Source organism: Carassius carassius, chromosome 50, assembly GCF_963082965.1.
Source record: "Carassius carassius chromosome 50, fCarCar2.1, whole genome shotgun sequence".
NCBI lineage: Eukaryota > Metazoa > Chordata > Actinopteri > Cypriniformes > Cyprinidae > Carassius > Carassius carassius.
Window position 1 is genome coordinate 6,621,137 of NC_081804.1, and position 15,353 is coordinate 6,636,489.

Sequence of the window (15,353 nt, forward strand, 5' to 3'; positions counted from 1 at the left end):
TAAAAAAAAATTCTAAACACATTATAAATGTTAGAAATGTATTGCTAAAACATATTACAAAGACTGTGAACTGTGAAGTGCTGAATTGTGGCGTTAGACCGTTAAACAGTTTTTCACCATTGCTGTGTTACGGATTTTCTGGGCGGGGCTAAAACGGGGGCTCGATGACGCACTGAGGCCCCCTGGGCTATTGGACACGCCCCTACTTGATGACGCACTGGAGCCCCTGACGCTGGCCCCTCCCCTAACAATATAAATAGAGCAGATTCACATCAGTTTGCCGCTCAATCGCGAGTTACTGTCAGTATTACATACTACAGCTTTCTACATTCTCTGTTACAGCTTACAGTTTGCTAACTAGCTATGCCTTCGTCACGGAAATGCGCACTACCTGGATGCGATCGCGTTCAAAACAGATCGGTGTCCTTGTTTAAATTTCCGAAAAACGATCACATCAAGAAAAGGTGGATTAATTTTGTGAAGAGCCAACTTGATGGAGAGTTCAGGATCACCACCAAAACCCGCCTCTGTAGTGATCATTTTACACCAGATAGTTTTATTAACTTTAGTCGGAGACAACTGGGATTTACTGATAATCCGCTGTTACTGGTGAATGGGGCCGAACCGACTATCTCCCGCCTCGGCCTTCATCCTCCCGTCGCACCGACAACTGGTGCCATCATCGGCAGTGCGTGCCCACCAATGAGTGTAAGTTGCCTTGTGTGCTTGCTTAATATGTTATAATTATAGTTGGTAGTCCACCGTAACTACTAAATTGTAAAACTCTCTAACGTGATTTTTTTTCTTGTTTGTTTATGCATCAATATGATTCCTTAGTCAAGTAATTTCAACTATGATCTCTTCACAAAGCAGTCCCTTCCAACCACAAGAGAGATAGAGTTCCAGTGTGACAACATGCAAAAAGTCACCCGAGAAGTTGGATGTCAGACAGATTACTTTGTGGGGAAAAGGACTGTGGCCACACAACTGTCTAAAAGAACACTAGCCAACAGAAAGAATACAGGTATGTTGAGAGGTAAAGTGCCTAGTTTGTACGTGTTGTCTTGCTTGTTTTCACATTCAATAGATTTCAAACCATTTCATCGCTAAAAGAGGAAAAAGGTAATTTAATTCCGTTCTCACAGCTCGCACGCTTTGTGTGCTCACTGCCGCGCAAACCCGAGGCGCGTTTCAGAGAGCGAGTGAACACCGAGTTATTACTTTTTTTTTTTTTTAACATATAATTACATTTTTGTACCTGAAATAAAAGAGTAAACCTTACTTTATTTGTAGCTTCGATATACTATATTGTATTTATCTATGCTTAATTAATGCATTTTATAGTGATTACTTGCTTTGATAATGTTTTAACTTTATTAGCTAGGCTACTAGTCTTTGCTCTTCTATCAGAGTAGCAGCTAAAGCTTTAAGTATGATTTTTTTTTTCTTATTAATCCGAAAAATGATGATTTGTGGCTCATAAAAAGTAATATGATCCGAACTGTGAGTTTTGTGATTCCTTGGACCACTATCTTACACCAAGGAACACAGACAGTACGGTTATCGTTCATTTTTTACTTCTAGTAACATTCTGATGAATGTAATGCGTCATATGAAATCTTGCAAGTACAGAGATGTTTTTTTTTTCTTTTAAATCTGTTCTATTTACATAGCTCCACCTTTCTTACAAATATAAATGCTATACATAACTTTTATTACTATCCTCATATTTTCCAGGTTCTCAAGCTAAGGTGGCCACAAAGAGTGTTGCTGTTGGCAACACCACAGCCAAGCTTCTTCCGCTCTGCTCTTCAACTCCACTTAAGCGGAAAGCAGCATCACCTGATAGACCACCAAAGCGTTCTCTCTTAGAGTTTCCCTCTTTTCAGGACTCCGTAAACAGTTTCAACATGGCAGATCCTGATGACTCCACCTACCTCCCCAGCATGTCTGAATTGGTTGACACCAGCAGTGAACAGTAAGTTAACTTTTTGTTGTAGATCCTTGTTAATCAAACATATGAACAATCTCTTCCTCAGCATAATTTGAATTGATTTTGATGTGATTGTAGTGTAATTTTACTATGAAGTTGAGAAATTAGAAAAATACAAACAAGTTGTTACAAGACTTTTTTTTTTGTGGTTTCCTTTGTCAATAGAGCACCATCCAAGCCACCACAGGACATGGTGAAATACTTGATATATGAGGAGTGCCTGCTTGAGCTTTTTAAAATCTGCCCCACCTGCTCAAGAGTCTGCAAGGTGATCAAATTTGTAAAAGGAACATTCCTTTCTGTGACCCAGAAGTGCCTCCACCAGAGTTGTTCATACACCAGAGAGTGGAAGAGTCAACCACTTCTGGGCAGCTGTCCAGCAGGGAATCTGCACCTATCAGCCGCTGTGTACTACACTGGCTCTTCTTTCATCCAGACTAACAAGGTTTGTAAAAAATAGTGACCTTATTTTTTAAAAAGTTTATAAGGCCAGTGCGTAGCACAATGCTGTGGTGGTATGTAGTACATGTAGTAGTACATGCTATTTCTGATTTTACTTTACAGGTACTCAATGCAATGCATGTGAGAACCTTCAGCAGAATGACACATCGAAATCATGTGCACAACTACATTCTGCCTTCCGTGCTGCATAAATGGCGATCACACCAGTCTGACCTGCTTGAGGGTCTAAAACAGAGCGAAACTGTATCTCTTGGTGGTGATATGAGAGCTGACAGTCCAGGACATTGCGCAAAGTATGGCTCATACTCCATGATGGATCTCAGCACAAACAAAATTGTTGATATCCAGCTCATACAGGTAAATGGATTATAAAAACCAAGTAGGCAGAACTTGGTTGCAAGGGAAACTCTTGGGACATTGAGAAATTAATAAAATTTCATACTTAAGAAGTCTGTATTTAAAGAAATGTTATGTCTATGATCCACAGAGCAATGAAGTGGGAAGCAGTGTCCGTATGGAAAAGGAAGGGCTCATCCGGAGTCTGGAGTTTCCCGAAATATCTGGTGTCAAAGTAGCTTCCCTGGTGACAGACCGACACACCCAGGTTCAAAAGTTTGTTCGAGAACAGAAACCAGACATTGACCACTTTTATGATGTATGGCATTTATGTAAAGGTAGGATGATTTTAAAAATTTAGTTAATTTTAGATTAATTATTTGTAGCACAGCTAATCCTGTGCAACATTAACACCCACTGTAGAAGAAATGTATTACATCTTTTTTAAACCATTGTCAGCACTCACCAAGAAGGTGGATGCCATGTCCAAAGAGAAAGACTGCAACACGGTGAAAATGTGGCAGAAGAGCATAAAAAATCACCTCTACTGGTCCGCATCCGGTTCATCAAATGGAGAGGAAACCGTGGCAAAATGGACATCTCTTCTCAACCACGTCCAGAATGTGCATGTCCATGAAAACCCACTCTTCCCCAAGTGCCTCCACCCTCCTTCCACTGACAAAAACAAGTGGCTGAAGCCCGGTACGGCAATATTCAATAGCAATTATGCTAATCCTGTAGTATACTCTAAGCTGCAATGCACTCATCTTTTATGTATTGATTATTCTCTGTCCTCTTCTAGCAACAAAGGCCATCTACAAGCTGGAGGAGGTGCTAATGAACAAGCGTGTTCTTGGCGATGTGAAAAAGCTGAGCCCTCTCTACCAAACATCTGCCTTGGAGGGGTTCCACAGTGTGATTCTGAGGTTCGCACCAAAAAACGTGGTCTTCTCGTACTTGGGGATGCTTTGCAGGTAAATTGTGTATGTTGTCAATATTGTATAGTAACAACACTTTATATAGTTACAACACTCAGCACTTGCCATACTGTCTACATGAGCGAGGTGTGTGTGTAGTGGAAGCTTTTCATAACAGATTAGAGCAGCCGCACAGGTAGAGCGAGAGGGCCAGTCTGGCCATGGCGTCATTATGTTGGAGTAATCCCATACAAAATCCTCATTTCAGACTTTACCTGGCTGCTTTGCATTTCAATGAAAATTCTGGCCGTACCCAAGCGAGGACTGCAGCCGGAGAACTGCAGTTCAAAATTAAATTTCCCAAGGCCAAGAGAGGGGAACATGTGGTGTCCATAGTGAAGACAAAATATTCTACTGGTAAGTTAATTCTCAATTGTCTTTTGATATCTCCATACTAACATATACATAATTTAGAATTTTTGCATTTACCCCACTGGCAAGATTTTGGCACCACCTGATGAAAAATGTGTAGCATGTTTGCCAGTGTGACATGCAGTAAAAACATTTCTATTGCAGTTACTTTTAACAGTTCGTCAACAGTTACCATATGAATGACTTAAACTGTATCCTATGTGATCTCGCCTGTGTTTTAGAATATGTGACTGAGCTGATGGACATCCTCTTTAACGAGGTCATCCAGGACCCTGCACCCTTTGTGGCTAACATGAAAGCGGTGGCTGTTCCTGGATTCCTGTGTTCAGAGTATGAGCGACCTGGGAAATCCGATGCAATTGCCAGCCACGTATCCAGGTTCAGCTGTCCCGGTTGTGAGGGAACGGCTCTAACAACACCCATCTAAGTCCACAATCCCTTTCTGTTTTCTGCCAACATGTAAGTTACCATCTACACAGTACTATTCTTGCCTTTATTCAATTTTTGTTATTTGGGTAATCTATACAGTGCATTACATCTGTCACACTTACATTATCAACTTGTTGCACAATGTATATATGGACATGATAGTCCAGATTTGACAGTAAGTTGTGACGCATACAAACATGGTTGACTTTGAAATTTATTAAGTGTATTGAATAATTGTTTACATGGCTCATGTCCCAAACAAGTACAATATATTTTTTTAATTTAAATGGGAGGCCTAAAGCCTGTGTACTCCCCATCTTCATCCGAGTACTCCTGGTGAATACGGAGTACAACACAAGAAGGTATGACAACCCTGTTGTGCTTTCCCAAGTATCCCCAACACCAGGAAACAAAACATCTGTAGGCCAGGTAGCGAGCACGACTGTAATTAAAAAAATAAAAACAAAATGTCATGTCACATAATATATTTATATAGGTTTGTATTTGGTCGGTGGTCCTCTCTGATAATTGCAACAAAAACTGACATTGTGAAGTTATCAATATCTGGTGTCTTTGTACAACAAAAACAGCCTTTGTCTTATTTTTCCTATTTTTGGTCAGGTCTAACAGAATGGGACCCCAGAAGATGACCGTTTGATTCATCAACCTGCAATCTGCCTCATATCATTCATGTATACATTAATAAACATTTCCTAATGTGATTGCATAAACAGTGTGACTTTGTTCTTGTGTCCTAAACCTTACCAGTTTTTGAAAGACAGGCATGCCATTTGATCAGCACAAACGTAATTATACACATTCAAAATTATTTTGTCTAACTTACACGGCTCTTTCCTTCATCTCCAGTGGCCCATGGTCTGCCTGGTAGGTGTTTAGGGCATTCTGCAGGGAGTAGGGGTTCAGGCAGACAGGCTCAAGGCCTGGATGAAGAGTCCTACACCGTGGCTCTTCAGGAAGCTCTCCGCATCTATTCTGAACCTGTTGGAGTATGTGTTATAAGGTGTTTTAGTGCTAGAGATCTAATACTCTTCTAGTTGGGCATTCATACTTTTAATGATCATTGTGGGAGGGAGACACATTTATAAATCTTTACATACAGCATTAATGTCTTTGCAGCAGACATTCTCATCCTCTGTGGGCATTGTCCTGCATTCTCCACAGGTGCACCTACGGTTTAATTCACAGTGTGACTTAACAGTGTTATAACAGTTACAGAAAAGTTATCTGAACAATTAGAGCATATTTGGAGCATATTGTGTTTCTCAGCTTGTGTGTTATAGTAATATTCAGCAGTCCATTTCTCATGGATTTATGCACATCATTTTCATACTTAAAAACAACCATGATGGCTACTAGTTAGATCCGTAACTATAAAGCGTAAAAATGTTTTATTCTGTTATTTATTGCTAGCTTAACTTTATTTGGCTAAGTGAGGTTATGCTAGTTACATATAACTCTAGCTAACTTGCATAAAAGGGAGAAAAAAATCTTACCATTCTGTTGCAGACCGAGGGGGATGATGATTCTCTAGAAGCTGGTCAATGTCCTCTGAATTAAATTCTGGCTCTGGAGGCTCAAACATGTATGGCTTTGTAGAACCAATTAAGCTGCTAGGAGCATCCATTTCGGCTGTAGCGGTGACAGTTGAGTGTGACGACGGCAGCTTTCCCGCGAGTGGGCGTGGTTTCAGCGCAGCCAGCGGACACGCCCGCAGCGTTTGAGAGCAGAGTCTACTGCTCATTTTTTCAATATTTTGATAGCTTATTTTATGTACTTGACGGCTTTCTTATCATTCAAATTTGGCTGGGTGGCTAATAACACATTTTTCTGTGGTGTGATAGACTCAGAACACATACTTTATTTTGACTTTACAGGGACTGGCGCCGGCAGCAGTGTTTATTTCGTTAACGAAGATGAATAATATTTGTTAATTAATTAATTATTATTTTCTGTGATGAAGATGAGACGTTGACAAGCTAAAACTAATATCTGATGATAAAAACTATGACAAAATATGCCGCGTCTTCGTTAACAGGATGAAATGGGACTATAATGTTATTTCAGGACTACTAGACATTCAAAATATATCCCATAGGCTACAGTAGGTTACGGTCTTGTCCTTTAAAATGTGCATTCTTGTCATTGGATTGCAATCAGATAAGGGGCGTTCGCATATCTATTCTCAGTATTGCAGCCACAGTGGATGGATAGACTAACGCAAACTAGCGATCTGAAACAATGGCCTTAGCACCTGAAAGGGTAGAGATGAGGTGACCAGATGTCTAGTTTTCTCTGGGAGTCACAATTCATCGTGGATTAACTTAAAGTCAGTGAAGGCGGGATAGGTGGAATCGTGCTGATAGCAGTGCTTTCTCACACACGCTCCACTTCTTCAGTTCTCATATACAGCACGCGATCAGTTCTCAGTGTTCAAATACACACATAGCAGTCCAAATGAATATCTCACGTTGCTCTTTCACTACTACTGAATTGCTAGTTTATCCAAAAATGAAAATTGTCATCATTTATTCAAGTTTTTCCAAATTCAATCCTTTTTAAATTCAAATTTATCGAGTACATGGAAAAATAACTACCAAAATAAATGTGGTAACTGCAGTTCTTCTTCTTTGCGTGAACATTTGGGCTGCATTATGCAAATCTTCCCACATCGTGATGTAAACGTGGGGGCATGTTAGAATGAGCCATTTTAGGCGGATGTGGTTGACTCTTAACTTTCATAAAGAATATCTCTTTGGGTTTGAGATTTTAGTCTTTGCAACTTTACAGAGCTTAATTATGGACCAAGAGCTTGTAACACTCCAAAGAGAACGGAAAAATTGAAAAATCGCATCATATGACCCCTTTAATGTATTTCTTTTTTTTATTTTGTTTTCAAATACACTAAAATAACTAAATTATTACTAAATAATAAAACTTTATTTCAGGTTAAAAAAAGGTCAGTCTGCTTGAATCTACTTCTAATGCATGAGTGCAGTTCCTCATTTAAAATATTGTTTTGCTAGCTGCATTATTTAGGGACTGAATAATGCAGAGAGTTACAGAAAGGCTATTTTAAGAGAAAGACACTGAAGAATTGAGCTGAAAGAACAGCAGAGTCTCACTTTGATGCATCAAGTTTCTGCTGCTCCAGGATGCGTTGCTGGGACTCCCAGTTGGCCTTTTCCTCCTCAAACTGTTTCTTCTCCTCAAGCTCTTTATACTGAGCTTTAAGATTTTTCTTCATCTGTTCGTGACGCCGCTCCAACTACATCACAGATGTCAAAGGATTTTTAGTTAAGTATCTGTGATTAGCCATGACAAATATGGAGAGAAATGGGAACAAATGCTTATTTAAAAAAAAAAAAAAAAAAACTTATCTGGACCTAGAAACCAAACACAAGCGTCCTCACATACACACCTCTGCCTCAGAGTCCTTCAGTTTTTGCTTCTTTTATTTGACCTTCATCTCAAAGACCTGCTCCATCTCTGTCTCCATCTTCTTCATCTTCATCACGTGCTCCCTCCTCTCCTCCTCCATTTGGGCCAGGGGACTCCTGCAAGAGAGATTTGGAGACATTTAGCAATACATCACTTGCTCATCAATGGATCCTCTGCAGTGAATGGGTGCCATCAGAATGAGAGTCCAAACAGTTGATAAAAACATCACAATAATCCACAGAGGTAAAGCAATATTATGGATAGAGGACTCATATTTTGGTTGAATTGTCTTGATGGATTTGTTTCTTACAAATATGGAGCTTTTTAATTCACATGTTAATAGATGGATGTGGATCAATGCTTGTGGATTATTGTGCTGTTTTTATGAACTCTTATTCTGACAGCACCCATTCATTGCAGAAGATCCATTTGTAAACTCATCTACATCCTGGATGGCCTGAGGGTGAGTAAACTTAAAGCACAATTTTTATTTTTGGGTGTACTATACCTTGAAAGGTAGAATTTTAAATAATTTTTAACCGTTAGGCTACAGGAAAGGATCGACAAACTTTGCAGACTTGATCCAAACAAAGGGTGTTTAGGACAAAAACTGAAAAACATTGAGCTAAAAATAGGTGTCGACCTGCTGCAGGATGACAGCTGCTAGTTTCTTACCCCGGTAGTCAGTTCGGTACTCACAAGCAGCCTCAGGGTCAGCTGTGTCAGGTGACACCTCCTGATCCGCATCCTCCTCACCAAAAGCTGACTAGGGAGGCGATCCAAAATGACATGTAAGTGGAGGAGAATAATTTAATTAGCTTTCAAACACAAGTTAATAATATTCATAGTACACCATTTCACTTAATAAAACTATCATCAGATACACACAGAAACTCTTCACTAAACCCACCAAAAAATACTTTTAAGAAACAATGACCGAAATATTTTACTATTGTAAAGCAAAACGTACTTCTCAAAGTAATAGTAATAAAATTAATACAGTTTATTAAAACAATCTTTTAAGGTATATCACACAATATTTCATCCACATTCTAATTTAAACTGGAAACCTCTGTTGTGCAGGCCGGCACATTGTTAGGCAAAACAAAAAAATTTTTTTATAAAGTATTATGAATCCATTTAAATTCCACCATTTTTGATAAACTTGTATTAAAATCATGAAACTCATTCAAAAATAATTAATTTCATAGCTCCCTAATATTGCTAATTTTATAAACTTATTAAATTGTTAGTTTTATTAATTTAACAGATTAGACATCCTTTTTTGATTATTATCTTCATAGTGTTTTTTATTTATTTATTTAATTATCCTCATTTGCAGATTGACCTGGACACCATTGATGTCAGCAACCTCAACAGACAGTTCCTGTTTCAGAAGAAACATGTTGGAAAGTCTAAAGCTCAGGTAAACTGTATAACTGACTTTAACATGTGTGATTTAAAAATCTGACTCAGACAATGAATTATTAGGGTGTTTTAGATTCCCAAGGAGAGGGTGCTTTAGTTTTGCCCATCTGTGAACATCAATGTCCTAAGTCCATCAAAGTCCAATGTTTTTTTTTTTTTCACTTTGCAGCCAAGATTATGACGTGAAATTCTTCAGAAATCCAGCTTTTCACGAATGCTTTGGACAACAGAGGTGGGAATAATTTAGCCGTCTTTGGTAAAAGTTAAGGAACTCTACATTTCTAAAATGTCTTTTCTTTTGTTCTTGCAGCGGCCAGGAATCACGTCAACAGGATGTGTTTGGCTGCTGACATTCCCCTCATTGAGAGCGGCACGGCTGGATATCTGGGACAAGTCACAGTTATCAAGAAGGCAAGGCTCTTCTATTAAATCAGCAACTTTTGTGGCACATGTTGCTGTATTCATCTAAATGCCACTCTCTTGGCAATCACATTTTGTAAATCTGCAAACTGCAGGGTCAAACAGAGTGCTATGAGTGTCAGCCTAAACCCACGCAGAAAACCTTCCCAGGCTGCACCATTCGTAACACTCCCTCAGAACCCATTCACTGCATCGTGTGGGCCAAATATCTCTTCAAGTAAGTTCTCTTTCTAATAAAATCTCATTGAAATATAATTACACTTGGCTTAGTTCTGAATTTGTTTAATTTATATTGTTTTCCATGTTCAAGGATGTTGTTTTTTTTAATTTTAATGCACTTTGCACAAACAATACTGAATCTAAGGGAAAATCCACAGCTGTGAATTAATGATAGAGAGAAACTGGTTGTGTGTGTGTGAATTAGCTCTGTCTGTACAATGTGTCTATAATAATAGTGAAGCTGCAAGTTGAATTACATCAGAAGCATTGTGAAGTTGTAGCCTTTTTTGGAGTTTGTGTGCTTCTGAATGTCTGTGTATGCACAGTGCAGTCTCTGATGTTCATGTGCTTCAGTGCAGTGCAGTAGAACAGTGATTAAACTGACAGGACTTTCCCTCAAAAACACATCAAAACCACCAGTGCTTGACTCTTCACCATCACAGGGGTAGAAAACTGTCACCCTCGCAGCGCTTAGTCTCATCACAGAGACTAAACTGATAATATTCCTAAACTAGAGCCCTATGAAATCAACTTTACTCATTCCCAAATTCTGTTTTTATGTTTTAATAATACACAAATAAAAACACTGAAAGCCTCATCAACATAATCTCTCTTCCATATCAGTTAAGTGTGCGCTTTCTATCACTTAATGCTTGTTACATTTGTCAGATTACAATCTTACCACAACCCCTTCACAATGATTTTGAACTAACCAACTAAATAAATTATATTACATAACTGTTATATATTATGCATATTTGTAGAGAAACCCGCATTAAATTATCCTGCTAATAACACCTTGCAGTTTCAAAATCCTCTGTACATACATAGCTAACAATAACGAAGTTTAATCTATAATACTACCTTAGACATAGTATAACAATATTAAAGACGACAAAAGACTGCTTGTTATAACTAAACATAATCTTTGTTTGATACCATTTTAAGAATATTAAAGAAATTAATCATGATTGCCTTCCTCCAACTTACCACTTCAATATTCTTAAAGCCGGTGAGCACCAGGTTTTTCAGCAGCTCGCAGCCGATGCCTCCCGCCCCGACCACCAGCACCCGAGTCGGCGAGCTCTTTGCGGAGAGGTCCCACCGGTTTTGCCATTCTCGGCGTTTCAGCGGCGTGGAGAAGCAGCAGTTTGATCCAGCGGGGAGGGAAGAGACGCGGGACAGGTGCGCATGCGCAGAGGATGAGCGCAGCACAAAAGCGAGTAACACGCAGCAGGATTTACTGGCGACCTCTACTGGAGCGGCTCAGCTACAAAATACATTTATTAGAACATAAAACGGAAATAAAACGAATACAATTCCTAACAGCAAATATTTACATAATTAAATCAGACTAACACTTTGCAATATGGTCCAATTTGTTCAAATGTGTAAATGCATTAGGCCTATAGACCTTTTTCATTCGTGTTAGTTCACAATAAATTAAAAAATAAATTAATGTCGACATATATAACAATTTTGATTTAAAAAATGTATTAGTAGCCTAACTGTTGAAATGACTAAAATTAATAAATGCTCTAGTATTTATTGGTATTAGTATTTATTTAATATTTATGCTTCAGTATTGCTCATTGTTTTTAGCCTACATGTAAACCAGTGTAGTTAACTAATGTTAACAAAAAAAATCTTTTTGTAAAGTGTTACCATCTTTAGTTACTTTCAATAGTACTTTTGAAAAATAAATAAATGAAGTGTTAAAACGTGTATTTTTAATGTTGTATTACTTTTGATGACTGAATTTATTTATTTATTATTTAAATAGTTGAAAATACTGTACATTAAATAACAATAGACATAAACAGAATAACAATAAACAAATAATATAATAATTAAATGTGGATTCATTGATTTTGCAATTTGCAAAGATTAAAAGATTAATACAAATATGTATATACAGCTCATGACTCTCATAAATTAAGTCGGGGATAATGGGGCCTGATTCATCCAGCACAGAGAGAGTCTGCCTTCCTCCAACAGCAATTATTAAGTAATTAAAAAACAAATTTAAAAATAAGTATTTAAAATTAAAGTTATACTTTTGAAAAAAAAACACATCCTGTATTTTTTAGGTTGCATTATTTTTTAATGTTATTATTAAATAATGAAAATAGATCAACTAATAAAGAAGCCTAATGATTCTGCTTTGTATATATGTGTGTGTGAGAGAGAGAGACGTAACATACTGCTAAGTATGTTGACCATACTCGGAATTCATGCTCTGCACACACACAGCAGTGAACAGAACACACACCCGGAGCATTGAGCAGCCATTTATGCTGCGGCGCCCGGGGAGCAGTTGGAGGTCCAGTGCCTTGTCCAAGGGTTCCTTAGTTGTGGTATTGAAGATGGAGAGAGCGCTGTACATTCACTCCCCCAACCTACAATTCCTGTGCAACCTTTGGATCCTTTAATCTCTAATCATTAGACCATGACTTCCCAACATGATTCATACATGTACACACACACACACACACACACACACACACACACACTCCTATAATATATGTATAGGCCTATATGCACACACACACACACACACACACACATATATATTCGTTTAATATATGTAAATTCCTATATGCCCACACACACACATTTGTATAATATATGTATTGGCCTATATGCACATACAAACACACACACACATTTGTATAACACATGTAAATGCCTTTATGCCCACACACACACACACAAACATACACATTTGTATAACATATGAACAGGCCTATATGTACACCCAAAATTGCATTTGCATTTTCATGCAGCTTTGCTCCTCTGTATAATGAATGACGTGGTTAAGACCAAAACTGCAGCGCATTAAATAGCCACCGCTGAAGTTGTGAAGTGTAGGTGACAGTTTAAGCAGGGTGTTTTTCTCAGAATAATGATGGTCTGATCTACGTGTCTTTTCCAGTGAACTGAAAGGCCCGTTCTGCTCTCCTGGCAAGAACATATTTTAAACTAATTCTTTAAAAGGAATTTAAAAAATAGTCAAGTTTAATGTAGATTAAGTGGATGACTTTGTCCTGCAATTATATGGAGAAACTTTTAAATCACTTCATTCAATTAAATCCTGAAAAAGTCCAATAGAGTGATTCATATCTCACATTAGCCAGTTTGACTAATTTTATCATATTCTACATACTGTAACACTAAGTACCTCATATCAAAATGAGTCATAACAGAGTGAGTCAACGTTTCTCATGTCATTACTAAAGAAATAAAAATGACACACTGCTGGTGCTTCCTCGGGGTTTTGATGATCTGCTGAATGAATCTGGTTTATGGTTCATTCACTGTACTTTAGTAATAATATTTTCGCAGGTCTGCATGCTATTCTGTTAAATTATCAAATCGTTACTGGTGTATTTGTCAAATGTATCATGAATATTGCTGAAAACAAACAAACATGCACAGTTTGTGAGCAAGATGATTATATGACTGATACATACATATTCATACACATTTACACATTCTAGTAGAGTATTTGCATATGTGCCATTTACTGAACATGAAAATGAGAGTACATATCATACAAAAAAACCACAGGCCAAATGTGCAGAACACTAAGATCTTGATCGTTATCAGGCTGAGTAGATTTTTCTAAGATGCATCACCTTTATATTACATCTTCACTTGGCTTTCCATTGTTTCGAGAAGAACGACCCTTTATGTAATATGTAAAAAGCATTTCATGCATCGATTATAAACAGATTAAGGAAAAAAGTTGGAACATCATATGGATACCACATGAAATGGTAAACACTGTAAACATTATAAGTGCTTATATCACCAGATAAATGACAGACCAAAATAGATGCTGTTTGATAATGAGAGCAGGATGGTTTTTGTTTAGCTTTTTTTTTTTACACAGCGCTATATAAAGACTTGTGTGGGATCTTGATTAAAAATAATAATAATTTCATTGAATATTTAGGCAATACAGTATTTAAATCTAAATAAGTGAAATGCATATACTCTATAGAAAATAATTAGTAGAATTATTTGAATAGTTATTTTCTACATTTTATTTATCTAAACATTATTATTACTAATAATTTTTAATTATTAAAGTCATAGTATTATTAAATTTGCGACATTTTATGTTAAATATTTAATACTTATAATATTTTACATTGTAAATAATTACATTTTAACTGAATAATTACATTTGAAATGTAGAATAATACATATTAAACATTTCAAGTCGTGGCCTAATGGTTAGAGATTTGGAATCCAAAGGTTGCGAGTTCAAGTCTCGGGCCGGCAGGAATTGTAGATGGGGGGAGTGAAGGTACAGCGCCCAATACCACGTCTGAGATGCCCCTGAGCAAGGCACTGAACCCCCAACTGCTTCCTGGGCACCGCAGGCTTCCCACTGCTCCGGGTGTGTTTGCACTTTGAATGGGTTAAATGCAGAGCTTGAATTCTGAGTATAGGTCACCATGCTTGGATATATGTCACGTCACTTTCACATAATATTTATATCATAATATATTTGCATCAGAATTTAATGTCATTATGATGCATATTAATTTTTGAATTGCATGAAGTTGTCACAAAAACTATTTCCATTTTGTACTACAGCATGTTTGCATTCTAGTGTAATATTTGTATTTTGAACGCCCATGTCAGTGCATGTACTTTTTACCCTTGTAAAAAAGCTGACTGTGAAAAATGAATTTTTCACTGTGAATTTGACTCGTGTAATTGATGAATTACAGTCCTTCTGTGCTTCGGACATAAAGAATGCAATGCAGATATTATTTTACACAGTATGTTACACAAGTTGAAAATAATTTTGAAGACGAATTACTTTCTTTCTTATGTTGGGCATCAGCAAAAACTGCTCTCTCTGAAGATGCTTTAAACTGACTCCTGTATTTTATCTTCTCACGATCTCTGCTTGCAAAAAGCATGCAAACCCAGTATATCAAATGTGATTCTCTGTGTGGGCTTTGAAGAAGAGGAGGGGGGACTGCAGTATATTTCCTTATCAAACCACAGATCTGAGTTTCTATTTAGCATCACGTCCAAAAAAAAAAAAAACATTTAAAGATGTGGTGCAGAATTGGACTGTCTCAGACATCTGCAGCAGCTCGTTATCAAAGCTTGAAGATCAGCTTCAGATCAGAAACCATGAGGGCATCTTCTTTTTGTCTGTTGTTCGGGCTGGTCCTGATGATGGCCTGGACTTCTGAGGCTCAGCGTAAGTTCTCTTGAAGTACAGTTTTTCT

At 37.6% G+C, this 15,353-nt stretch overlaps 2 protein-coding genes across 3 annotated transcripts in view; one reads left to right on the plus strand and one right to left on the minus strand.

Annotated features, from left to right (window-relative positions):
* The window catches only part of LOC132133412 (C-C motif chemokine 3-like), a 57,154-nt gene that overhangs the window by 40,777 nt on the left and 1,024 nt on the right, over positions 1 to 15,353 (plus strand). The window contains exon 1 of one of the 2 annotated variants that reach the window (XM_059546215.1): positions 15,173 to 15,325. The exons of the other annotated variant lie outside the window; for it this stretch is intronic. Within the exon in view, the coding sequence (XP_059402198.1) occupies positions 15,175 to 15,325 (151 nt within the window). The 5' untranslated portion in view covers positions 15,173 to 15,174. Of the gene's footprint in view, positions 1 to 15,172; positions 15,326 to 15,353 lie in introns of those variants that run through there. 2 annotated transcript variants of the gene reach the window in all.
* The window catches only part of LOC132133410 (septin-7-like), a 51,621-nt gene that overhangs the window by 4,235 nt on the left and 32,033 nt on the right, over positions 1 to 15,353 (minus strand). The gene's annotated exons all lie outside the window — the stretch shown is intronic.